This window comes from Daucus carota, chromosome 5 (genome assembly GCF_001625215.2).
Source record: "Daucus carota subsp. sativus chromosome 5, DH1 v3.0, whole genome shotgun sequence".
NCBI lineage: Eukaryota > Viridiplantae > Streptophyta > Magnoliopsida > Apiales > Apiaceae > Daucus > Daucus carota.
The window spans coordinates 1279089-1306653 of NC_030385.2; the positions used below are offsets into that span (position 1 = coordinate 1279089).

Here is a 27565-nt window from a genome sequence, read left to right on the forward strand (position 1 = left end):
TTCATCGGACATGTTTGTTGTTGTTAATTTTTATATGATATATTTTGTACAAAGGAAAAAAATTATTCATGCATTATCTGTTTGCTCCGTTCAAGCAATTTTTAAGTGAAGGCAGGTTGGTAGTTATAGACCGCTATGTCACAGATTTAAGTTAGATGTTTTTGTGCACAATCAATCCAAAAAAATTGGAGGAAGGTGACAATGTATGAACATGATTACTTTTCGAAAAAAAAACACAAATAAAATTAGGATTCGTAGTACGTTAAATTGTTAATTACGTGTAAACATTTATTTTCATTTTTTCACCATGAATTATAGTGCAATTTTGCAATTTTATATATTAGTATTGGTATTACATCAAAAATTTTATAATATAAAATTTATTTTATCCTACGAATATTAATTTTTAATCATTAATATATTTTTTATAAACAACTACAAAATTATTACATTCTACAAATATTAATATTGAATCATTAATATAATTTTAATAGACCGCCGCAATGGATGGATTCTCAGCTAATTTACTAAATTTTTTTTGATGAATCGATTATAGTTCCCCGATTTCTACCGTCACAAACTAATCTGAAGCTAAATTGTTCGGACACACTCTGACAAAGAAATTCACAGAGTATTAAACTAGAAAGGCATACTACTCCCTCCGTCTTTAAATACTTTTCCTGTTTGTATTTTTCACGTTTACCAACACGTACTTTTGATCGTTAATATATTTCATTTCGTAATAGCATTAAATATAAAAATTTCATCGTATTGAAGTACTTGTGAATACGAATCTAACAAGATCACTCATGACTATGTTTAGTTTTATAGATTAGATGTAAATTAGTAATTTGTCTCATGTTATGAACAGTACCGACATCACAAACAAGAAAAGAAAAAAGAAACGGAGGGAATAGCATCCAACATTACATCCCCACAACAGTGGCGATCCCGAAGATAACATCATCATCATATCTTTGTGCTTTTCCATGAGACTTTCGGTACAAGTCTGCATGTGCTACACTCATGCCTTAAACAACCAACCCTAGCTACGAATATCCATTTATTTAACATTTCGCACATATTTTAGTCGTTTCACATGAAGCGGAGGGCGCCACCCCTCTGCATCCTAGTTATACCCCCTTGTTATTTCACTGTTTGAAGTCTATTGCTGTTTTTTCCTCTTTTTATTAAAAAATTTACAAAAATGAAATAACTTGATTTAAAAAGTACATCCTACCTCATATTTTCAAGTTAATATCTGATTATTTTTAATTTTAAATCGACTTCCGACTGTCAAACAAACATATATTTTCAGTTTAAAATTGAAAATGACTTAAAATTCAGACATAAAAATTCAGAAAAATCACTCTTAGACTGATGTTGTGATGAAATATAAATTATAGTATGTTCTTATCTACTCAAAAAAGGTATGTTCTTTTTATCAAATTCGAAAATTAATGATAACTAATTAACCACGTTGTTTTAGAAAAGCTAAAATACCCGGTAATAATATTGCTCTGTTGATTAAAAATAAAATTCAGGTGTTAAATAATAGAAGGAAATAATGAGATGAGATTAGACCGACATAGCTCATGACAATCTGCAGTATTTGGAGAAAAAGGTGGCAAGCTGACAGCTAATGCCTTTGCTTCTTTTTAACTTTCGCTTCTCTCTTCAAGCTTAGTACTCCATAATACTTCAATAATATAAACACACTGTTACTGAAAAAATTATTATAATCTTTCTAGCTAGAGTGGTCACAATTACTTTTTCTTATTTATAATCTTTAAACTCCATTTTTTCTAGCTCATGTAACTTGACCATGTTACACTTAATTTTTAAATTCATATTTGTTATAATTCAAGACTTACTTCCTTTTATACCTATGAAAATTTTAGTAGCACATAAAAAGATAAAAGATATTAAAATGTGAGAGTGGATTTTAGTCAATTTTCTCCAAATAGTTTCTCTCCGTCCTATTCATTTTTATATTATTTGACACTTTTTTTAAAAAAATTATATAACTCTATAATTCATTTTTAAGATTTTTTGTTTCTGAATAAATATATAATATTATATTCTTATTCAGAAAAAATATTTTTAAAAAACGTTACAAAATTATATTATATAAGAGATTTAAGATACATGCAAAATATATAATCCCAAACATATAGAAATCGCTCGGACTTCGTCCTTCTAGACATGCATGATTAGTGAGTGAGTTAAAATATTAAAAACAATTATCTTAGTTACAGTAAGTTTTATAAATCTCATCTAATGAAAATCCAATTTCTTACTTTATATAAACTATAAAACTAAAATATTATCCTCACAAAAAGGAGTAAAACATACTCTAGTATATATGAGGTATGAATTGATGAAAATTCAGGATAATAGAGAGCGGAAAGTCGAAACATAGCACGTGGGCAAGCTCCAAAAAAGTACAGAAATACAGACTAGAAAGTTTAGCAGCACTAGCATCTTCTCTATTATTCAATATTCTCACCGATATAAAGTTATATCTTACGAAATATTAGGGAAGCTAATGGAGAATAAAATCTTACAAGTTCGTTTGTTAGACTCAAACTACTTTCTAATCCTTGGAATAATCATGATTACTGATCGGCTGTGACAGAGGAATGATACGAAAAGTGTACATAATCATCTGAATATTAAAAGGTGGTTGAAGGAACACAATTATTTGACTGCACAAAAGTTAAAACTGTGAGTAACTTTTGTTTGTCACAAGTTGCTTAAAATGATTACTGAGTGAACTTGGGTCAGAACTTTACATCACATCTTTCAGTTAGGTTAGCAGTAGTAAGATTGTGGAATAATCTCCCGGGATTAATTATGAGTAATCCCCTACTAATCTCTGTTTCTTAGCTTACGGGACTAATTAAATATTTGATTATTTTATTAATCATCTGACTAATTCCCAAATAATGCAATTGATTTCTGATTAATCCTTATTCCGTGACTTCCCCGATTAAATCTGATTTCCGCTTTTTACAACATCGGGAATAATCGGTTTCACAAACAATTTGACTCGTTTATAAATCCGAAACTCAATTTTTAATAACGCGAGCCGACTCGACTCGATTTTACTTCCCCAATCAGCAAAGGCAGGGGAATGTATCCGGGAATGTCGCTGAGCCACCTTTTTTTTCATGTACTTTAACCTTCTATATATGTACAGACGATGCATAGATGTGTAGATATCTGTGTTGTATATAATAAGCTCGATCATGGCTGTTCCAAGAATATAAGAATAACTCATCACTGACATTCTCTCTCTCTCTCTCTTAACCTCTCTCTCTCCCTCATTATATAATAATAGTACTACCTGATCTGTCTGTACAAGTGAGTGTGCATTGGGAACTGCACAGAGATGGAGATGTCTTCAGATCAGAAAGAACAGCAGCAGCAGCAAGAAGTACCAAAGAAACCAAAGGGTGGCCTTATTACTATGCCATTCATAATAGGCAAGTATATTCTCGTAACTTTGATGGTCAGATGATAAACTTTCTTGAATCAAAGAAACTCGTTATTTCGGTATTTTTATTAAGTAATATTTTAGATGATGAAATTTAATTTGCAGCAAATGAGGCATTTGAGAGAGTGGCAAGCTATGGGCTACTGCCAAATATGATACTGTATTTTATAATGGATTATGGGATGAGCTTGACAAAAGGCCAGAACATACTCTATCTGTGGAATGCAGCTACCAATTTCACTCCTTTGTTTGGGGCTTTTCTCTCTGATTCTTATCTGGGTCGATTTGCCACTATTGCCCTTGGCTCCGTTTCCAGTCTTCTGGTAACTTTCCGATTTTGTTTGATTCAGATTCTTTGCAATTTTCTATATTTAGCACCTCTGTTTAATGGGTTTTCAAGATTCTGCTTAAAAGATATGTTTAGGTATGGTAAAGTATGTTAGTTAGCATTTGATGACCTTTGGCCATTAGGGAGAGGGAAATATTTCGACACTAGGCTATCAACGAATCCTCTGTAGTGATATTATTTGGTTGCGATAGTCTTTATTAATAGTTGTTTATAAGTATTCTATTTCTGGAAATTAGGAAATTAGTCGAAATATTAGTGAGATGAATCTGTGAAATAGGCATATAAGAAGATGAAGCCGGCTTAGTAGTATATGTTTTTGTTAGTTCTTGACTATTTTTATTAAATTTTTGGAAATTGTAGGGGATGATACTTCTATGGCTAACAGCAATGATTCCAGAAGCGAGGCCGGGTCCATGTGATCCTAGAACACCACAATTGTGCAAACCCGCCTCTTCGTTCCAGCACTTTCTCTTGTATGCGTCGTTTGGTTTAATCTCCATCGGAGCAGGAGGGATTAGGCCGTGTTCATTGGCCTTTGGTGCTGATCAATTGGACAAGAGAGACAATCCCAAGAACGAAAGAGTACTAGAACGCTTTTTCAATTGGTATTATGCCTCTGCGTCTCTGTCAGTTGTGATTGCCTTAACAGGCATTGTCTATATTCAAGATCACGCGGGATGGAAAGTGGGATTTGGCGTTCCAGCCATACTCATGTTCTTATCGGCTTCTCTGTTTCTCATTGCATCTTCTTTATACATTAAACAGACGGTTAGAATGAACTTGTTCACGAGCTTTTGCCAAGTGATTACAGTTTCTTATAAGAACAGAAAGCTAGCTCTCCCACCTCAAGACTCCGATGGATGGTATCATCATCAAAAGGACTCGATCCATTATGTGCCTACTGACAAACTGAGGTACTAAAAATTCATATTGTTTTGGATTCTTGAATTTTCTGTATCAGACTATATATTAAACGTCGTTAACATATGGTTATTGACAATGTTCTTTTAGGTTCTTGAATAAAGCTTGCATAATTAGAAGGCCCGAGGACATAACCTCAGATGGAGTAGCTTCAAATCCATGGACTCTTTGCACCGTTGATCAAGTCGAAGAAATGAAAATATTAATTAGAGTCTTGCCGTTATGGTCTTCAGGAATAATGATGTCGATAAACATTAGTCAAAGTTCATTTCAACTTCTCCAAGCCAAGTCCATGAAGAGGCACCTTATTGGAGGCTTTGAAGTTCCAGCAGGCTCATTTGGCTTATTCACCGTGATCTCACTATTCGTTTGGATTGTGATATACGACCGTCTTGTGCTTCCACTAGCCTCAAAGATTAGAGGAAAGCCAGTTTATCTTGGTGTAAAAGTAAGAATGGGCATCGGACTATTCTTCTCATTATTAGGAATGGTTGCTTCAGCAATTATAGAGCATGTCCGACGAAGAAAAGCTATTGAACAAGGCTTGTTAAACAACCCGATGGGACTAGTCAACATGTCTGCATATTGGCTAGTAATACAACACGTATTTAACGGATTAGCAGAGGCCTTCAACGCAATAGGCCAGACCGAGTTTTACTACTCTGAATTCCCCAAGAGCATGTCTAGCATTGCCTCATGCATGTTCGGAGTAGGAATGGGGGTGGCCAATCTGCTAGCAAGCCTAATTCTGAGCACTGTCGACGACATTACAAAGCGAGGAGGAAAAGAAAGCTGGACATCCACAAACATCAACAAAGGCCATTACGAAAGCTACTACTGGCTCCTGGCAATAATGAGCAGTGTAAACCTCCTGTATTTTTTCATCTGCAGCTGGGCTTATGGCCCTTGTGTCGAAAGACTGAATGGCATCGGAATCGAGACCAGTAATGGTACAGGAAAAGAACTAATGAAGCAGAGCTCAAGAGTGAAGGATGAAACTGCAGAAAAAAGTGAAGAATTGTTTAAGTCTAGACTGTTGGTAGCTTAAGTTAAGTTGTGAAAAATCTGCAGCTCCTGCAGAGGCTTGTTTGGTTATTGTATTGAATGTATAACTGGATAGTGTTCCATACTGTTGCATAGATTGTGACTCGTAGGTTTTTTGGTTTTTTCATTTTCTCATGTATCAAATATACATATATCATGTATCAAATTGTAGATTGTGCTTTCATGATGTTATGAAAAAAGAAAAAAGAAAGAGAAAATTATATTGTGCGTGCGATTCTCGGGGCAAATTGTTTTAATTTGTATTCATGATTCTCTGAGTTTATTTGTAGTTATAACTCGACTTTTTGTGCATAATAAGACACTTTCATTTTCATTTTTATTTTTTCTAGATAAATATATGAACTGTAAACTTATGTCATTGTGTGACATTTAAAACATCCAAGTTTGACCATAAAAAATGGACGGAAATGGACGGAGAAGATATCTTTTTGAAGGATTATCTAGTCAAATTGAAACTTGAATTACGAGTCATACCCGTATAACATCAATTTTCACAAATTATGTTCCATCAAGAACTCTAAATTTAAAATTAAAATTAAACCTCATTTGTAAAAATTGGCGTCATATTAGCGTCGCAAGAGATTCAAACTTCAATTTGACGACGGATAAATTTAGATATCAATAACATCTTCAAAATTGCTTTGATCATGGTAAACACGAGGAACTCTAGTTTTCCGATTATAAAGCCGTCGAGATCTTTTTGACGGAAGAATAAAAATCAAAAATTAAAAAAATTAAGTGACCCAAAAAACAGAATCTTTAGTTTAGAAACTAGACGATAAAACGTCAATATTTCAATGACCTGTAATATAATTTTCCCTAATTCGAAACACTTTCAAACTTTTTTTAATATATATTATTACATATTTTTAATTCTATTCAAAAGCATCCTTCTTATCTTGAAGGTAATTGAAAAGCATCTTTCTTGAACGTAATTATAAATTATTTTATTATATATGTTCAGATTATTATTCCTTATCTCTTAATTTTGAAAAAACGTTAATTTAGGTTAATTTATCAAAAAAATGTAACAATTATCAAAAAACACGCTAATAATTTATAAAATATGAATTTATTTACAACTTATAACTCACTTTGTCCCTCTAAAGAATAAATATTTGTTTTCTAAACTAAGCAAACGACTCCTATTCATGTTCCACAAATATAATATTATAAAATATTTATTATACAAAATATGTTAAATTTATGGACGATGTTTTAGATTTTTAATAAAATATTAATTTTCACGTACATCTTTATATGGACCACATATTTATTTTTACAGAACGAATGATGTAAATTCCTGATGAATACTTTACAGAAGATAACCGCCGGTGGCTTAAAACGTGACTGTCTTCTTTTCCTCTATCTCTTCTCATAATGTTGTTTGACATTTGAGCACCTCATAAAGTACATGAAACATATACGTTTTCAACCAACTTTGTTTTCAACTAAATTTAGCAATACATTAAAATAATTTAATGATAGATATACACAAAATATATTTAAGGTAAAATCAGTGCAACTATCCGTTTCGGTTAACTTAAAATAAATAACTTCTTATTTATAGTAAAGAAGTGGAGTAGAAATGAGAAGTTAATATGTTAATAAAATATTTGAAAAAGAAGCAGAAGCTGTGAGAGAGAAGCTAGCATTCTCAACTTCTTAAAAGTGCTTTTACTCGGTCAAGAAAAATAGAAGTCAAAATCCAGATTTGATTCTTGGAAACAAACGCCACCTATATTCAACTGGAGCGACAAAAGTGTGGAAATATACCATGACATTAATGACATTAAGGTTAGAGCTGTTTAGCACGATGAAATATATTTAAAACTGGATATCATTTTAAACTCAAAAATATGTGTTGGTATAATAAAATTGTAAGTTAGAAATTAGTTTGAGATTTTTTTAATAATATATTTTTTTATTTTTGATAAAAGTCACTCATCAGTCATAAGTTATTCGTAAATTATTTTATTCTTTTTATTTTTGTTAATAGATGTTGCATTAATTAATTAGGAGGGACCCACATCTTCCTTTTACATTCAAGTTCGTAAGAATTTGTTACAGATACCATTAAATGTACAAATAATTCGTCCATATATTTTCATTATGAGTATCTTTTATCTCCCCACCTCATTTCAAGCTTCTTGCTATTCTATGTAAAGCACTGTAAATTTCTAGTCCTGATAAAAGAAAAAAAAAACTCAAAGCACAGCTTGTAATCTGAAATGGAGGAACCATCTCATCAAAGAAATGTGTTTAAACAAGAATCACCAAAGAGGAAGAAGGGTGGCTTCATCACCATCCCTTTCATCATAGGTACGTGTCAGTGTTACTCCTTCCGTCCCGTTTTAATTGTCTACTGATAAAATTTCACCATTTATTCGAAATCGTATTAAATAAAAGTTGATAGTATTTTTTTTTAGTGTTTTAATAATTTTAGTTTATTTTTTGTGTGGGGTGATTGACAGCAAATGAGGCACTGGAGAAAGTGGCAAGCCTTGGGCTTTTGCCCAACATGATAATGTATTTGATACGTGAATATCGAATGGAGTTTACAGAGGGACAAAACATACTCTTTTTTTGGAGTGCTGCTACCAATTTCTTGCCTCTTGTTGGAGCTTTTCTCTCTGATTCATTTCTTGGTCGATTCTCCACCATTGCCCTTGGTTCTACCTTCAGTTTCCTGGTATACTATGTTATATGTAAATATAAAATCTCGATTTGAGTTTCAGTTTCGTTTTCATCCCTTATCTATCAAAGATATTATTAAGAAAAATTTACAAAAATACCCATATTTTTAAATTTATTTTCAAAAATACGGTCGAAGTTGTATATGGTTGTAACGCTGGTCAAAAACAATTACACAATTACTTTTCAGGTTGCAAGAGTTGCAATTGAAATCACATGTACAATTGCACCGTATTTTTGAAAATAAAATTGCAATTGAGATATTTTTGGAAAAACTCCAGATATTAAACAATGCTAAATATATTAATGTGTTGTGGATATATACGCTAGTACCCCGGAAATTGATTTTAATTAAGGTCTCATAAATTTCAGGGTTGGCCTGATTTTATCTAATTCCCAAAATTTAGCTTTAACAAACTATTTTATCAATCTATATGATTCAAGCTCCTAACCAGTCGAGAGCTTGTTCACATTTTGGCCCTTGTGTGTTTATAAAAACGTTTATAAGATTTATTTGGAGATCACCCTTGATAATTAGCAGTACTGATTGCTAGTGTGCTACATTGTATGTTGTAACTTGTAACATTACAGGGCATGTTTATCTTATGGCTAACGGCAATGATACCGCAAGCCAAGCCTGGTCCTTGCAATCTGCAAGATCATCCCTGCAAATCGACTTCAACGCCTCAGTACTTGTTACTGCTTTCGGCCTTTATTGTCATGTCAATCGGGGCTGGTGGTACTAGGCCTTGTTCATTGGCATTTGGTGCTGATCAGATAGATAACAAGGACAATCCTATGAATGAGAGGATATTAGAACGCTTTTTTGGATGGTATTACGCCTCAGCAGCAGTTGCAGTTGTGCTTGCTTTCACCGGCATTGTTTACATTCAAGATCATTTCGGGTGGAAATTGGGATTTGGGATTCCTGCTCTTCTCATGTTCCTTTCCACTGTGTTTTTCTTGCTTGCATCTTCTCTTTATATCAAGCCAAAAGTCAAGATGAACTTGTTTAGTAGCTTTGTGCAAGTAATTTCTCTCTGTTACAAAAAACGAAAGCTGACATTCCCTTCTCCAGATTCCATCAAGTGGTATAGTCTCAAGGACTCAGAACGTCTCGTGCCCACGGATAAACTAAGGTACTGAAAATTCTTCATGATCAACATTTTCATCACTAGTATGCATATATTAACTTGAAAAAAAAACTTTTAACAGATTCATGAATAAAGCTTGTGTTATTTGGAACTCTGAAGAGATAGGCCCAGACGGTGTAGCTTCTAACCCGTGTAACATTTGCACAGTCGATCAAGTTGAAGAGCTGAAAACACTAATCAGAGTCCTGCCTTTGTGGTCTGCAGCAATCATGATGTCGGTAAACATTAGTACTCAAAGTTCCTTTGTTTTGCTGCAAGCTAAGTCCATGGATAGGCACCTCGCTGGAGGACTGGAAATTCCAGCCGCATCTTTTGTTATATTTACAATAGCTACAATCTTTACATGGATTATGCTATATGATCGCATATTGGTTCCATTGGCATCAAAGATTAGAGGAAAACCAGTTCATCTTGATACGAAAGTAAGAATGGGGATCGGGCTATTCTGTTCATTCATGTCTATGGTTGTTGCAGCTATTGTGGAGCATATTCGACGTAGAAAAGCAATTCAACAGGGTCTTAGTGACAATCCAAGTGGTCTGGTTGTCATGTCTGCATATTGGCTTGTACCACAACACGTTCTGGGAGGACTAGCCGAGGCCTTCAACTCAATAGCTCAAACTGAATTTTACTACTCTGAATTTCCGAAGAGCATGTCTAGCATTGCATCAGCCATGTTTGGGCTAGGAATGGCATTTGCAAATCTGTTAGGTAGTGCTATATTGAATACAGTAAATCATGTTACAAGTGAAGGGGGAAAAGTGAGCTGGACTTCGACCAACATCAACAAGGGGCATTATGAGAGTTACTACTGGCTTCTGGCAATTTTAAGTGCAGTGAATCTCTTCTATTTTCTCGTATGCAGCTGGGCTTATGGTCCTTGTGCAGAACAAAGGAATGGGGTTAGGCGCGACAATAAGAAAAGCTATGGTTCTTCAGAAGAAGAGATGTTGCGCTTCATCAAACCTCCAGAAAAGAACGACAGAGTAAACGTTGGGGAAATACCCGAATCCAGGTCTGCATTGCCTGAACTTTTGAATGTACAGTATTCACTGGCAGGCGAAAACAGAAGTGCTTAAGAATTTCCTAATGATGTAGCTTCTGGAGCTTGACTGCATAGAAGTATAGTCTATAGGTTTAAGAAGCATCAACATTTATCATACAAATTTAGCTAAATAGAAAAACATTTATCATGCACCAGCTTGTAGTTGAATGATTTGGAGTGAAACTTATCTGCTTCAGTGTAATTTTGTTCTTCAGACATCAAATTAGAAGATAAAACTGTAGGGAAAAAGTTGAACCAAAAAAAAATAATGAAATCAAAACATTTTGCTTTCATTGAGAGTTGAACTCAAGACCTCCCGCTTACTAAACGGGTGCTCTAACCAACTGAGCTATGAAAGCTTAATTGACATGAGCTCTTTTTGTTTGTGCAAATAGATTCTTGCGTACTTGCTGTTTTCCCATATTAGTGGCTAAGTAGTTCATGATATATCTTGCAAAAATAGCTAATTTACTGGTGCAATTATGTTGAATATTAACAATCAGTCTGATTAGTGATAACAAAGGACTTGCCAGATTTAAACTCATACATAGTCAGCCCAGGAGTACCATAACTTTAACTTGCAGAAAATCAAAAGGATACGAAACAAATTTTTACATCACGGTGAAGGAGGAAACTCTAATATAAATAAATTGCTAACCAAGATATTCACAGAGGATTTAAGTTGGCCAAGAATACCTCTTATTGTATAAGCAGCGAACATAATAATACACAATACAGTGATATTCTAGTTCTGCAAGTACAAATACTCTTCAACAGACACTCAATGCATTATTTTCTGATCCCCGGATATTTACTTATTTAAGGTTCTGCCATCTGTTTTAATAATTAAATGCACTTCACATCATCGGTGAAGCCACCTTCTCCACCAAGGGGAGGAAGAAGTAGCTGTAGCTCCTTGAAGGTCAGAAGGTGCGAGAATCTCTAACATGGTCTGCTTCTCTTTGGGGGTCAATGGAACTCCTCTAATAAGGTTTAAGGCCATTATGTGCACATTGGTCCTTTGCCTGTGCTTGTTGTAAGCCCAAATTCCTCCAGCTGCACCAGCAACTAAAAGCTGAACCAGAACACCAATTTATCAAAGTACCATTTGCAATAAAACCTTTTTCAATAATAAAGTTATTTATAAGATATAATTCAAAAAGAAAGAGAACTTCGTGTCTTCTTAAACTTACTGGTGATAGCCATAAGGCAGCAGTCTGCATATCAAACTTTGGAGCATAAAGTACTGTTTCCCCATACTCGTCCTCCAGCTTTTTGTAGATCTCCTTGTCACTTTTCCCAGACTTAATTTCTTCACGAATTAACTAAACCAACATTCAGATGAATATATCACAGAAAAGTAGAAAAGTGCAAGGATTCGATGATCAAAGTTTTTCTCATTAATGGGATAAGAAAGTGGACAGGAAACAAAATTTAATTGTGTCACATCTTATCTCCATACATGGTGATTGGACTGTTCAAATCATCAAGTTGAAGTATTCCTCTATGCATATGATCAAGTTTAAACATAGCGCTAATAAGCATCAAGTGCATACTGATACTCATACAAAAAAACATTAAGTTCCCAAATCCAGATTAGCTCAAGTAACTTGGGTCTTAAAATAAGTCTTCAATCAACTTAGTAAGGATCTTTGATATATCATTAAGCAGCTTAAACACGGAAAAGTTCAAAAGAAGCTATATCAAGATTGCAAAAAACAAGCGCATAATATGGTATTAGATTATATATATTTTATCAACCATTACACTCGATGATTCAAGGCACATTTCTTAATATCTGCATCAATATATAGGGTGGCAATGCATGATCCCACGCAAAATTCAACTCGATTTCACAATCAAAACTAGAAATGATGCAACAAGAATCTAATAATCTGGATTTAACCCAAATTGACTTATTTATAAGCTTAGAATTTCCGAACATTTTACTAACATACAATTACTTTAATAAAATTTCCGAACATTTTACTCAACATAAAATTCAAAATTTCAACACGGGGTATTAGGGATACCTTCCTAAGTAAAACAGCTATGTCAGCTTGAGAGTCCTCAATGGACTGACTACCACATTCCGTGCACCGTACATTATGACTGATGTTTCTTGCCCGAGCATCCACCACCTGAGAACTTTTCACATCATTTTCTTGACTTTCCATCTCTAACAAAGAGCTGTAGCTTCAATTATGCACTCAACTACAAAAACCCATGTAGGAAAATCTTTTAAATTTTAGTAACTTCATAGCAAATTCTCATAGAAGCATTTTATCAAACACTTGTAGGCCTTCTGAAAAATGAAATAAATATACTATACTACTAAATTAACGTGATGATGCACACATGCAAGGATGCAGCTTACATGCCAATTCCGATAGTACCGTAGTAGATGACTTCGAGTTACCGTGTTCAAGGGTTTGAAGTGTTAGTTAATGTGTTTCGAAGATGGTTGCAGTGTTTTTTATTTTTTGGTGCGACTGCAGTGAATTATAATACCGTTCTTTGAATTAAACGAGTGTAAAAATTTGACGAAATCTGACTCGAATTAAACTTGTCGAGCTCCAAATGATTTTCGAGCTGCAGTCGGGTTTGTCACACGCTCGATTTAACAAGTTTAACTAATTATCGGATTCAAACTTGTAATCATATCCAAGTTGAGCACGGTTTAAGTAGGTTCGGGATTGTGATTTGGATGAATCAGGATGACACATGATTATATATTTTTGGGCTTTTTTTATTAATAATCACGTTTTCAATCTTATTTCCAAAAATACTACCTTATCCAATCTTTTTTTCAAAAATACTACATTCTCTAAAATATTTTCAAAAATACTGTGGTTGCATATGCAACCATATATGCAACCACAAATCCTGATTTCAAGTTCCAGTTTTCAAATGTCATTTTCGACATCATATTTGGAATTGATATATATATATATATATATATATATATATATATATATATATATATATATATATATATATATATATATCGACTCCAACGATGAGGTCGAAAATGACATTTGAAATCTGAAACTTGAAATCAGGAATTCAGTTGCATATATGGTTGCATATGGGTTGTATTCAGTTGATTCTATTGTAATCTAATGGCCCCGCCAGGGGCACCCATACATCAGTTGCAACTTACAGTTTTCCGTTGCATATGAGGTTGCACGCAACCTCATGTACAACCTCATATGCAACTAAATGCAACTGAAAACTGTAAGTTCCAACTGAAGTATGGGTGCCCCTGGCGGGGCCATTAGATTGCAATAGAATCAACTGAATGCAACCTCATATGCAACTAAATGCAACCTCATATGCAACTAAATGCAACTGAAAACTGTAAGTTCCAACTGAAGTATGGGTGCCCCTGGCGGGGCCATTAGATTGCAATAGAATCAACTGAATGCAACCTCATATGCAACTAAATGCAACCTCATATGCAACTAAATGCAACTGAAAACTGTAAGTTGCAACAGATGTATGGTGTGCCCCTGGCGGGGCCATTAGATTGCAATAGAATCAACTGAATGCAACCATATGCAACTGAATACAACCCATATGCAACTATATATGCAACTGAATTCCTGATTTCGAGTTCCAGTTTTCAAATGTCATTTTCGACCTCATATTTGGAATCCATATATATATATATATATATATATATATATATATATATATATATATATATATATATATATATATCGACTTCAAAGATGAGGTCGAAAATGACATTTGAAAACTGAAACTTGAAATCAGGATTTGTAGTTGCATATATGGTTGCATATGCAACCACCGTATTTTTGGAAAATATTTTCAAAAAGATAGTATTTTTGAAAATATTTTAGAGATTTGAAAATAAGATTGGATAAGGTAGTATTTTTGAAAATAAGATTGAAAAAACAATATACAAGATAATTCCCCTATATTTTTTATATCACGTGTTTATTTGAGTGTTGAAAATCTATTTAGTTTAAAATATTATAATATTAATTGATTAAATTATTATATTATATAAAAAAGTAAATATTTTTATTCATAATAAATATACTTGTATGTATATTTTTTTAATATCATAAATATTTTCTGAAAGAATAAAAAAATAATGATATAATACCATCTTCTCATACTCATTATCCCTTTTGATTTCAAAAAACTCATATCGATGATTTGAGATATGAGTACGAGAATAATAACGTTTAAATTTTTTTATGAGATTTGAAGTAGGGATATAAGAATATGAAAAACTTTTATGAGATTTGAAGTAGGGATATGAGAATATGAAAAATTCATTCATATGAAATGGATGAACTTGAAAAAAGGTCCCAATTCTCACAAAACATAAAGATAAAACATAAAACAACATAGTTTAAAATAATAGCTCCAAAACTAATTAGTAATACTAGATAATGTAGCGTGTCCAGTTCTAACAAGTTGGAGGAAAATGTTATATCATGTAGCATTTTATCATTTTGTTCTTTTAACTCCAATAACATGAGACTACATGAAATGCCGTTTTGTTCTTTTAACCCCAATAAAATGAGACTACATGAAGTGAATACTATATCATGTAAACTCTAGATGATGTAAACTATTGGCGATGTAACTTTTCATAGATATCCAAAATGTTGCACGATATAACGTTAATAAATAAAATTTGGGATATTTTTTCATATTCAGATATTCTAAATATTAATGATAAATATTGTGATAATGAAGACTAACATCCAACACCCGATAAATTTCACACCCATACATAATTCCTCGTATCATCTGGCTAAACCACGCCTTAAAGGTTTAAATCGAGCTCAGCTCGTACTAAACTCCACTCGATTCATGGCTTCATGCTTGATTCATATAACTAAATCGAGTTCAGCCCGTACTAAGCTCCACTCAATTCATGGCTTCATGCTTGATTCATATAGCCAAAGCAAATCAAAGCAATAACGAGTTCAAGCCGAAGCCGAACCGAACCAAAGCCAAGTTCTTCTGATGTATTTTTTGCTGCATTTATTAATAAAAACAATATTTTCACATTTCCATCTTAGATGAAATTTTAAAGCAATAACGGCTAGTATTGAATGTAATAATCGAATGGGTAGTAGCAACCAACAATTCAATTCTTTCTATTTACATTACACTTGAGAGGAGGTCTAACACAAATGAATAGGAACCGTACATAATCAAATATATAGAAGAAATACAAGAAGCTTATAAAGCAAAATTGCCACACATCTTTGAACATTGGAACTTGTACAACATTGCACCGTATGTGATGATACAAAGAAAGAAAAAACTCTCCAGTGTACATGTACATTATAGGGAAAGCAAAACATAATTAAAGGTATAAGAGATGGAGACTATTGTAACACTATATCACCAACATGACATTTAGCTGGAACAGGCTACCTGAATTTGCTTTACTTTATCCGGCAGTACCTATTACCTGGATCTGCAGATCACCATGTGAACAAACATTGACAATCACATCGACAAACCAACACATAGATACGTAACCCAAAAAGAGATCGCTAAAGAAGAAAAAGATAACACACAGATTTGGTCAAAGAAACACATTTAAGAACTGGTATGCAATAGATTACCTTATTTACAAGCAAGTTTACTTGTTCTCTGTACATCTCCTTCAAGTCCACGATATCCGCACGAAGTTCCTCAAGCTACAAAAAAAAATGCCAGGATGATACAATCAAAACATTTAAGCATTAAGAATGCATTAAGATGAGTCAAATCAACTGAAGGCATATATTCAGATCAAGGGTCGCGCTCTATCGAGAACACGTTTTAGTGTGAGAACACTGAGAACAGTATTGTTCTGCTGCAGAACAATACAACATTAAAAAAATAGAATAACTGCAAAACAGTTGTTCAGCACTTTCTGAAAAGTGCAGAACAAATGTTCTCATTGTTCTCACAACCTAACTGTTCTCACTTGAATGACCGCCTTCAGCTCAAATATGTTTGGGAAAAATTGTTTAAACCTTGATCCTGATATTAAGTTTGAAGTTTGAACAAACCTCCAAAATTATAGGTTGTTGCTTGTTGAAATATATGATTCTGTAATATTGGAGATCTTTTGTAGTCGGTCATAATGCTATTGAATTTCTGTGTTTGTGGCGACATTTTCGTGTATAGCGAACAAAGTTTATAAATACTTTAGAGAATTTCTGTTTCACCCAACTTCTACATCTGTAGATTTATGTATTTAATATTAATAGATGTAATGCCCACAATGACCATGGGTTCCCCTTTCCAGAATTAGAAAAATTAATTAGTCAGTATACTTCGTTTAATTTGTAATGTCCTTCCTATTTTTATGGAAAAGGGAGGGAAAACTAGAGTAAATCAAAACTCAATTTGTAAGATAGCTCACCTCTTCATCGCGCTCACCCATTAATTCCAGGGCTGCAGAGTGCCTCCGCCTTAATGCTTCAAGCTCAGCGCGTACACCTGGCAGTTGGGAAGCTTCTCCCTTTAGCTTCTCACACTGCAAGCACGAATATTACTCAGATCACAGATGGAATATATATGACACGACTAAAACTAGTGCTTCCAAGTTCACCTGCTCTGTCATTTTAACCAACTCCTCAGCAAGAGAGTCTCGAATGGATTCCATGGATGCCTGAAGTAATATCACAATATAGTTTAACAAGATTTATAAGAACAATTTTGTACACTAGCACAGATTTAATTTTAGCCAAGTACAGAAAATGAAACAACTGAGACCATCTAGACCCTTTATTAATAAGCGAAACCCCCAACCCCCCTTTCACTGGAACATCAGAAGTACCAAATACCAAAGTACCAAAATTTAATATTATCATATAACTTTTTTTATTTAATAAAAATTATTATTATACTAATATGATATTATACTACTATGAAAAGACTTCTATGTTGATCGGTATTTAGTAATATAACGACTATATCACCTACAGAATTATATCGCCAACAATTATTTTAATTTTTAAAACTCAAACAATTAAATTTATGAAACAACTCTACAAAATTCGTATCATGTTTTAGAATTCAAATAAATAAGGAGTACATATAGAATATAGATATTATTAGCCAAATCCATATTAATGCAACATTTAATTTAAGCCCTGTCCTTCACAAGATTGCAATAAAGATGAAGAAGAAAGGTGGTGGTAACACTGCCATGACAAATGCAAAATCTCCCGATAACAATGTCACCACCATAACAGTTGTCCATGTTGCAGAAACAAAAAATATTGTCAAAAAAAATTTGGTAACAAATTAGTTTTAAATTAAACTCATTCAATTTAAAAGATCTGCTAGACTTCTACATTAATTTGTCAAACTATTGAGACAACTACCACTATTAGACCTACAAGAACTCCAACTAGCATTACACATAAAATTTACTAATTAGACTTCTAAAACAATTATAAATTGAAAATTTGAAATTTTACTAAAAAATTAAAGACCCTACAAGCCAATTGCAAAAAATTTTTTCATCTCTTTAGAAATCATAAACAACATAATGATTTTACTGAAATAAATCGATATCATAACAATTATTTGAGGATATTTTTTTTAGAAAAAAATCAAAATTTAAAATAGAATCAAATGTCATACATAAAAAGTTTTACATCTAAACAACAATAGTGTATATAAATATATTAAAAAGATATTATGTAATCAAATAAATAAACACTGTAATTATGATAAGTAATAAATTTAAAAAATTATTTGAACCTGTGATTGGCACGGGTCATAAACTAGGGCCTAGTATAGATAATTAGAAATTGAGGATCCATTTTTCAAAACATGTGGCCTTTTGTACAATATTTATTTTCGTTGTGAGCATCTCAATATTAGTAATAATCCTTCGAGCCTTGGATTAATAGGAAGAAAGAAAAAGAATTTTTCGAAAGAAAAAAAGAAGAATAGTTAAAGATGCCCTACAGTGTGCGAAGCAGAAAGATAACGTTCATATTAATCAGAAAAAACACAATCCAAATGTTTTACCAATCGAGACATATAAGATGCTAGTTCCCCCTCTTTCTGACGGAGGGCAGCTTCAAAAGCGTTTGTGGTCATGCTTTTAACATAATATGGATTCATAGGCTCTCCAAGAGTTCTCCTCTCTGATAAGTTGTCAGATGAATCTAAAGATGCCTGCAGAAAGTAACTCTCCTCCATGCTGCTCACACTGCTAGCACTCGAGAGTCTGCGAGTTAAATTACCTGCAAGGTGACTTTCTTAAGAAACACATAAAATTTAAGCAAGATCTACATGTAGAATCTTGAGGATCTCCCACCATTTTCAAAAGTGGACCTCTGCTTCTTAGGACTATGATCAGATGCAGCAGATGATAGGCGAGCCATCCTCTCCACCTCTGAACGGGCAGCTTTCTCCTGTTCTATCTCCTGTTCATCATATTGGTAGAATTTTGCAAAAGTGTGAAACACAATGATAAATAAGTACACATACAGAAGACAAAATATGATGTTAGGCAGTCAATTATTCATCATGAAACCAATTTGGAGAAAGGATTATACTGTCTTATTTTGACATAAACCCTGAAGTTTCAAATGTAAAATGCATTAGCACGTAACAAAACTACATAAAAGTTACAACTTTAGTTGGGCACTGAAGCACTGAAAAGAAACATTCATCTACACGTTGACCATAGATAGCCTTTCAAAACTACCTCTCAACCACCACCATCAGAAAGATCAAGGAGTGGGGATGCTAAATTTCTCAGCTGAGATATCATACAATCAACTCCAAGGGTGAGCCACCATATGATGATACAAGTATAAGTAATGCAGCTCGACCAACAAGATAAAGGCAGTCACTACGAAACAAATACGACATTTCCTGATCCTGAAGGAATTAATTTTCACTACTAAACAAATATGACAGTTCCTGATCCTGAAGGACTTAATTTGTACTCTGATAGAATGCAAAGCATTCGGAATTTATCAAAATGACCAAGTGATCACAGATTTACCTGCTGTAACAATTCACGCTGTGTCAATGATTCATGTAACTCTTGCTTGTGTTTCTTCTTCAGCTCCTTAATTTCTTCCTCAAGTTGGTTCACATGCCCTTCATGCGTGTCTGCTTCCTCCTTCAAGGCAAGGTATTCTTGTCTATGTTCAGCTGCTCTCTGCCTTTCCTTTTCGAGGGACTTCGAAAGTTGTGTCTGCTCGGTCCTCAGGCAAGAGATCTGCCACAGTTCACTGGCATATAAGGTAACAGTTGCGATAGAGCTGTCCTAGAATTAGCATATATCAAGAATAAAAAACAACCTGAGCCTCAAGAACATTTATTCGAGATAAGGTCTGAGACAAGCGCTCATTTACAGACCGCTCCCTTTCCTCCGCCTCAGCAGCTCTACCTTCCGCTTCCTGCAGAACTATATTTTAGAAAGTCTCGCACATTAAGAACATGTATTTAAAAGAATAAAATCTCGACATACCTGAAGGCGAGAGTTGAGGGATCTCTCGACAGCTGCCCAAGCTTCTGCCCTTCTGCTGGTAGTTTCCTGTTCAGTTTAAACTGAACAAGTTCAGTGCAAGGAAAATTATTCAAAGAAGATGTAATTCTGTAAAAAACAAATGCGAGTTAGAACCTGCATAGCTTCGATCTGCCTTAACAATGGCCTGGTTGAATCAGGAACTTGAGTAACTAACTCTTCACAGCGACGCTCACTAGCCTGGTAACAAACGATAATCCCTCATGAACGTTAATGATGACCATGCTGACTCATATAGTAGAGCTCAATTACACAATACTTAACCTGGTATCGTTTTTGAAGATCCTCAATTTCCTTGCGTAACATTTCTTCCCTGAATACTTCCTGCAACGATAAATAACAATATGTTATACTTCTCCACATTCTGCACGAAGTTTACCTGAAATCTCAATGTTTCTGACGAAACCTGTTGTTCCTTCCTGCTCAGAGTTTGTCTCAACTCTTCAAGTGCCTGAACAAGCATAGTTTCACGTTCCTCAGCCTCCCTCAGACGGCTCTCTACTTCAGTTCTGGCTTCATTATTGGCTCGTGCCTCTGCTAATGCTTCAGCTTCCTTAGCTGCAGTCAACGCATTTGTATAATATTCTTTTTGACTTCCAAGTTCAACTTGGTGTTTCTCAATTGTTTCCTGTAGCAACTTCTCAGTTGCTGCCTTGTCCCTCTTAATACTTTCAACTTTATTCTCTTCAACCTAGAAATATAATCAGTATGTGAGCATTGACTAACCAAAAAACTAAGTTTAATAAGGTACATCAAGACTGTTTAAATGAATTATAGAACTTGCACTGCAATCATCCTCGACTAATCAATAATTCAATATTAAGTGCCTACGGTTTAGGGACATATAGATTTCCATAGCTCCAGGCTGTCCAATATTTCCCATCACAAAGAATGCATGAGCCTAAATAGTTTCCTGGGCTACTAGAATGACGTTATTACTCGGGTGTACAGAAGTATCACAGCGGTCTCCATTTTTGCAGAGAAAGTTTAATTAAATTGCATACGTTGAATATTTGTCGGGATTTTTTCTATTGATCGCAGTTTTTTTTTTTTGGCTTAAAAAAGGTTTATGCTGGATCAGTATTTTTTTCCAGATGTTTCCTAGTCCATATGCATATTTGTTCTCAGTCCATGAGTTTGACAGCTAATAAAAGCTTTCTGGCCAATTTCTCTATCCAATTTGTAGTGCATTGCGAAAAAACCTTTTATGCAAAGAAATAATGAAATTTTACTATGACCTGTTTGCTACTTGAAATCAGGATTACCTCATTGCCTACATACAAAACATTGGAGTTTGTAGAAAGTTTGAAGAAATATTTACGACCATAAGTGTGTTTGCACCTAGCTTTCTTGTCTTTCTTTTTCTTGTACTCACAAGAAAATGCAAGGGATGCGTTCATAACATTAGTTCATTACCACAGAAAAAAGTTCCTATCATAAGAACAATCCAAACTTCATAACAATTGTGATTCCTATACATACTACCTACTAGGTAAACTCATCGTCGGGGACAAACAAAACGTCGGACTTGGGTAGAAAGTTGAAAACTATATACATGAAGGTCTGCAATTCCTTTGATCCCACAAGTGTGTCTAATTTACCCTCTTTTTTGCACTGAGAGAAAATAAAACTATAAAAAATACAAGTCATATGTTTAAAATATTACATGAAAGAAAGAAGTTATAATGGTTCAAACTATCCAAACTGCATAAGAATGTTATTCCTACACCTACCAACTACTATATAATTTATCTGTCAGATAGAACCATTAAGTATATGGCAATGCCAATTGATCTACAGATGATATACATCTATCTTCTGCATGGTGAACAAATGAATACAAGTTATAATTACCTGTAGCTTGGTATTTAATCCTTTCTTTTCCTCCTCAAGCTCTCTGATCTAGCTTTCCCCAAAAAACGAATAATGCAAAAGTTAACATGGTGATACAACAATAGTGCATATACTCCTAAATGACAAAACTGAGCACGAAGATATTTCTTACCTGTGCCCTTAATTTCCTAATCAAGGATTCTTGAGTAGCTTGCTTTTTTGAAAGCTCTTCACCTGGAACAAGTGAAAAGTTTAACGAATACAATCAGTTGCAGAGATTAGCTATTACTTCATAAAGAATACTACACTGCTAGCCATAATTGTTGCCTAAAGTAAGCTACAAAAAGGAAAATCAATATAAGGCCACTGTAATTATTTAAACTGTAAGCATACTGGCCAAGCATACTTCATTCATGTAAGTGTTCTGCATCCACAACCCTTGCCTACAGAGATCTTAAACTCCAGATAATGAGTTGTCATGGAGTCAAATGCATCAATGACAATCCATCTTATACAGCAAGTTATAGTGCAAAAGACTGAAGCTCACTTCAGCTACCAGGAGACCAATTTTTGATGATACCGGATATTTGTAATTATAATATGTTGATATTAATGAGGAACCAAGTTAAAAGGTAAAATTACCCCAAAGAGAGCATGGGAAACCTCCCTTGCATATTAAAGTAAGCAATATAAGCCATGTGTTCCACTAAGCAACATGTGATTACATCCTCTTCTTAGATTTCAAACTTATCAATGTTTAGTTTAGTAACTTGAATCTAATCATTACATGAATATACAATAGTAGATTCTCTCAGTTGGTCAAAAAGCTGCAAAACTATTATTGATTTCTTTGGTAGCAACGTCACATTGGCATGGCAAGCCTTAATACAAAATTCAATTAATATCACAAACATAAATCACATGGGACCTTCAAACAGAAATTACATACCTTCAGCCATGACCTGAGTAATTATTTCATCCTTTTCCTTTAGCAGAGCCGCAGCATCGCTTTTTTTGTTCTGCTCTCTACGTAGAGTATCCCTTTCCTTGGTCAGAGCATAGACCTGAAATTATACTTCAATATGTAAAAAATACAAACAAACTGCATCACATTAGTAACAAATATGCATCCTGGAAATACCTAAAAACTCGAAAGGCACACGCAGAAATTACTTATATAAGAAAAAACAAGGAAATGGTCACCAGGCCTCCTACCAAAAGCAGAGCTGATAAGCCCAATTGATAGAGTCGAGTCATATTTTTTTTTTGGAGGCCGGAGTCAAGTCATATAAAAGCAAACATTAGTAATAAATTTGGTTGAGGGGAGGCTAGTAAGCTGAAGCTTGGCGTGACAGAACAAATTATAAATGAAGACTTCATCAAGTATGACTATAATAAATCATCCAAACTACAGCATTGTCCACGCTCTAAAACATACATCACAGTAGATAAATGAAGGAAAAGGAATGTGCAACCATAATGGAAGAGCATGAACAGTAATTCAATCCGTAATTAATATCAACAGTGTTGCATTAAACATATACAGCATAGATAAAAATTAAATGAGATCCACTAATCCACATACCTTTCTTTCTAGAGCTGACACCCTCTGATGGTATTCTTCTCGGAGGGATTCAACTTCGGCTTCATTGGACTTTCTCTGTTTGTTAATTAATAGTGGTTAGCAGAAAGCATTCTCATCATAGGGAAGAGAAACAACATATATGTTTGTGGAATGCACCCATTGGGAGAAAAGAGGCCTTGTTACAATTAGTTTAAAAGGGACAAGGAAGCAAAAATATACAGGTCTTTTTTAATTGTTATTAAATGTGGACATAAGTACATGTAATTTTATCCGGGTTTGGTTCACATTTAAATATAATAACATGCTCCACCAAATTTGAAAGTCACCAATCCATGACTCTAGAATACTTTAACAAGACAGATAGACCAAACTTACCCTTGCATCCTCGAGTGCAGCCTTCAGCTGTTCATTTTCATTCATCATCTTTGCAATTTCATCAGCCTTTGCCTATTAAAACAAAAGTGAATAAGAGTGGCATTATAGCAATAAAGTTGCCCATGTCCAGTACTCTGATAAATAATCAAAAGTGATGTTATTGTGTGAATGACGTAGTACTAAGTTCTCATAAGACAAAACAGTTTAAACTCGAAGTTCATACTTTCATTAGATATATAGAGGGTTGGGAGCTCTAAAGATAACAATTTAACTACAGTCAGGATCTATAAGACTCAATATCTGTTTTCTCCAGTTGCATCGGGTAACTCATTGCCATAGGACCTAATTATACAAATAACTTCTTACTTGCACTTCTCCAATTATCAAAACGTCAAACTATATTTTGCCCATACTCCACAAACTATATATAATCATAATAAGGTGACTAGAGCAATTACAATTATTTACGTACATGTTATGTTATACAATACTACAGATTGAATTCTCAAAGCTGAGAGATCTATGAGTCATGCCTTTCAATTGAAACTTATGTGGTTCGTTTAACTTCAGAAAGAATCAAGAATCTTACATACCTGTGCTTGTCTAGCAGCACCCTGTAGTGCAGTTTCCATCATTTTCATATCCTTTTTAATCTTCTCAAGCTCAGCCCTAGAAGCTTGAGCATCCAATGAGTCACTTCCAAAATTTTGACCTTTGTTAATTTCATGATCACTTCCATGTTGACTGACTTCAAATGTTCTAGCACTTGAATCTTGTTCGTGCGATACCATTTCAGGAACCATATCTGAGGCGTCTTCTGAGAGCTGGCCATGTGGCAGGGGACTGTTAGAAATGTTCTCAGCACTTTTAGACTCGTCTGAAGTCGTAGAATCAGATACTTGAGGCTCCGGACCACTTACAGTTTGGGTATCAATTGCTTTCTCCTCAAATTTATTAACAGAATAAACATTCTCTACATCTTGTGTCTTGTGTTCCTCCGCGATCTCTGCTTGATGAATAATACTAGTATTATTCGTTTCATCTGGGCCACTGATAGCACTCTCTGCTCCATCAACGTTAACACTAGGCTTGCCTTCTCTTGACTCTGAATTTTCAGAAGTAACTGTTTCTGAGCTCTCCTTCTGAAGACGGTTTAGGGCATCTGATTCCTTGAGATGCTCAACGTTGGCCTCTGACATGCCGACAGACATTGATTGTGAATCAACATCAGCTTCAGAAACAATTTCTGTTCCCTCAATAGAGGCAACATCAGTTGCTTCTCCCTGATCTGGTTGAATAGCGGATTCAATTCTTTCTTCATCTACTTCTTCATTGGTAGATATTTGTTCGCTTGCAAGAACAGCTGAGCTCTCAGGCTCAATCTCTTCTTTTTCATCAGAAGGAGCTTCAGGCCTTAGGGAGTCAGCATGCTGTGATGGTTCATTCTTACTTTCCTCGCTTTTACTACCAGCAACGTCCACGTCAGTATCAGAGGAATCATTCACATCAACCGATGACGGCAAAGACCCAGAAGCTGAGACTCGTTGAGGTTCACACAATATTAGTCAACACTGATCATTTTCAAGCTTCAAGCTTATCAAAAAATCAAATATTAAAAAACAATGGACATAAACCCATTTCACAAAATTTGAAAAGGGAAGCACACAATTACCTCAATATATCTTTACTCTCTCCGAATAGTTGTCTATAAATTGGTCTGCCTAATCAGGGATCGGTATTTATCATGCTTGTCAATACAAGATTAAATTACCTCACTTAGCATCTTACTTGATCAAGGAATATAACGTTTTACATTATCACATCCAGCACATGATACAACATTGCATATTCTCAAATTCAAAGTACATTAACCAAGTACATACTGTACACAGAAACAAAACACTTATCAATTTATCCATATTAAATTGCGATCTCTAGTGAAACATCTTCAAATTCACCAATGTGAAGCCAAACAAGGATATTTGAAACCGCAATAGAATTTAAACTCCAAGAGATTTACAAAAATTATTTAATTCTTCTTATCAATCGAACATGATGGTATTTTATACAAAACACTTCACATATGCATCAACACAGCTCAGCTAAGCCACCAACACAGCGCAGCTTATACACACACGACAAATCAAATATCGCAATTAGATCCACATTCCACCGCATCATTTCCTAAACTGCAAGAGCTTTATAAAACGTACGTATCATCGTAAATAGCTTACTTAAGACTAAATAACAAAGGTTTCACACTAACATAGCTCAGCTTATCCACATAACTCGAATCAAACACCGCATTTACATTAACATTAACATTTTAACCACATAAACCAACACTAGTGTACAAAATTACCTTCGCCGCCCCTCTCCTCGAAACCAAGAGCATTATCGAAATTCTTCTCGATATTCTTAACGCTCTCGCTCAGCTTACTAACCGCATCCGAAAAATCAGGAAAATTCCCCAAAGAAACCTTCGCACTAAACCAGGACATACTACAATCTCAATCCCCTGATTAACCAAATCACAACATTAACAACCTAAATCACAAATTAAACCACAATTAGCTCAGATCACAATTACAACACAAATCACAAATCAACACAAGCATATTACAAAGCAGCAATTCAAATGAATTAACACATCAATTGATTGAATAGATGCGTATGTACATACCTTGTCGGCGATCAGATCGGGGAATTTGAGATTAATGATTTATCTATGTGTATATAATATGAATTTTTAATGGAATTGTGACACAGATCGATCTGTTTAGGTTCCACAAGCTCTAAGCTTACCTGTAAATTCTAACTGTGTTGAAGACAAGTGAAAATCGTCGATTTTTATTTTTTATATTAGGCAAGCTTATAAGTAACTTGCTACAATTATTGATTGTTTGGCGTGGTGGGCATTTAAAATATTTTAAAATAAGAGATTAATCATTAAAAATTTATTTAACATTTAAAATAATTTAAAATATTATATATTTTTATATATATATAAAAACCCAAACATGCATATTTTTATTTAAAATAATATACAAATTTAAAAAGTGTAACAAGTGTCATCTATAGCCTCTATAGTATGTATGTGTAAGATGTTATTCTAATATAAATTATTAAAATAAAACAAAATCTAAATTAATACAATTAAGAAGAATAAAAAGAATTGTGAATGTTTACGTTGAGCCCAGTACGAATGTACGATTGGGATAAGATCTAACGAATTCGTGATGTACCAATTTTAAACTCCTGGATTTTCTGAAACATGTCTAATGTAAGTTTTGACGAGACTCTAGACGTCGTGATCAATCGAGTGGAGACGATTGACGAGACTCTAAACGTCGTGATTAATCGAGTGGAGACGGGAAGGACCATAGATGATGAATCGATTGGGACGGGATAGATAATAGATGGGTGATATCATATAGCGATAGTATTGTGTCATTTAAGGTTGGATGATTGTCACATATGTGTGTCTTTTCTTGATTT

At 34.1% G+C, this 27565-nt stretch overlaps 4 protein-coding genes and 1 non-coding gene across 6 annotated transcripts; 2 read left to right on the plus strand and 3 right to left on the minus strand.

Annotated features, from left to right (window-relative positions):
• Positions 1-3117: 3117 nt before the first annotated feature.
• On the plus strand, positions 3118-6048 carry LOC108223737 (protein NRT1/ PTR FAMILY 1.2). Its single transcript, XM_017398133.2, has 4 exons — positions 3118-3488; positions 3605-3822; positions 4209-4762; positions 4860-6048. Exons 1-4 carry the CDS (start codon positions 3395-3397, stop codon positions 5815-5817), a joined length of 1824 nt encoding a protein of 607 aa, XP_017253622.1. The 5' UTR covers positions 3118-3394; the 3' UTR covers positions 5818-6048.
• A 1896-nt stretch (positions 6049-7944) lies between these two features.
• LOC108221135 (protein NRT1/ PTR FAMILY 1.1) lies at positions 7945-10875 on the plus strand. Its single transcript, XM_017395034.2, has 4 exons — positions 7945-8156; positions 8309-8526; positions 9120-9667; positions 9744-10875. Exons 1-4 carry the CDS (start codon positions 8066-8068, stop codon positions 10759-10761), a joined length of 1875 nt encoding a protein of 624 aa, XP_017250523.1. The 5' UTR covers positions 7945-8065; the 3' UTR covers positions 10762-10875.
• A 137-nt stretch (positions 10876-11012) lies between these two features.
• Positions 11013-11086, minus strand: TRNAT-AGU (transfer RNA threonine (anticodon AGU)). Its single transcript has one exon. It is a non-coding gene; the product is annotated as a tRNA-Thr (tRNA).
• Positions 11087-11271: 185 nt separating this feature from the next.
• On the minus strand, positions 11272-13261 carry LOC108223083 (cytochrome c-type biogenesis CcmH-like mitochondrial protein). Its single transcript, XM_017397149.2, has 4 exons — positions 13105-13261; positions 12761-12941; positions 11921-12052; positions 11272-11802 (listed from the first exon to the last, which is right to left on the minus strand). Exons 2-4 carry the CDS (start codon positions 12902-12904, stop codon positions 11590-11592), a joined length of 489 nt encoding a protein of 162 aa, XP_017252638.1. The 5' UTR covers positions 12905-12941; positions 13105-13261; the 3' UTR covers positions 11272-11589.
• Positions 13262-15895: 2634 nt separating this feature from the next.
• Positions 15896-26931, minus strand: LOC108223082 (golgin candidate 5). Of its 2 annotated transcripts, none has more exons than XM_017397148.2 (20): positions 26751-26931; positions 26430-26614; positions 24661-25601; positions 24068-24139; positions 23693-23767; positions 23057-23171; positions 22280-22341; positions 22129-22176; positions 20681-20965; positions 20539-20598; positions 20371-20454; positions 20218-20283; positions 20048-20146; positions 19747-19965; positions 19051-19159; positions 18759-18976; positions 17326-17385; positions 17137-17250; positions 16349-16423; positions 15896-16197 (listed from the first exon to the last, which is right to left on the minus strand). In XM_017397148.2, the coding sequence occupies exons 2-20, from the start codon at positions 26566-26568 to the stop codon at positions 16171-16173; spliced, it is 2868 nt and encodes a 955-aa protein (XP_017252637.1). In that variant the 5' UTR covers positions 26569-26614; positions 26751-26931; the 3' UTR covers positions 15896-16170. The 2 variants fall into 2 exon arrangements, with proteins under 2 accessions (XP_017252637.1, XP_063949388.1); XM_064093318.1 differs by having other exon boundaries at positions 26430-26585; positions 26751-26898.
• Positions 26932-27565: the final 634 nt, after the last annotated feature.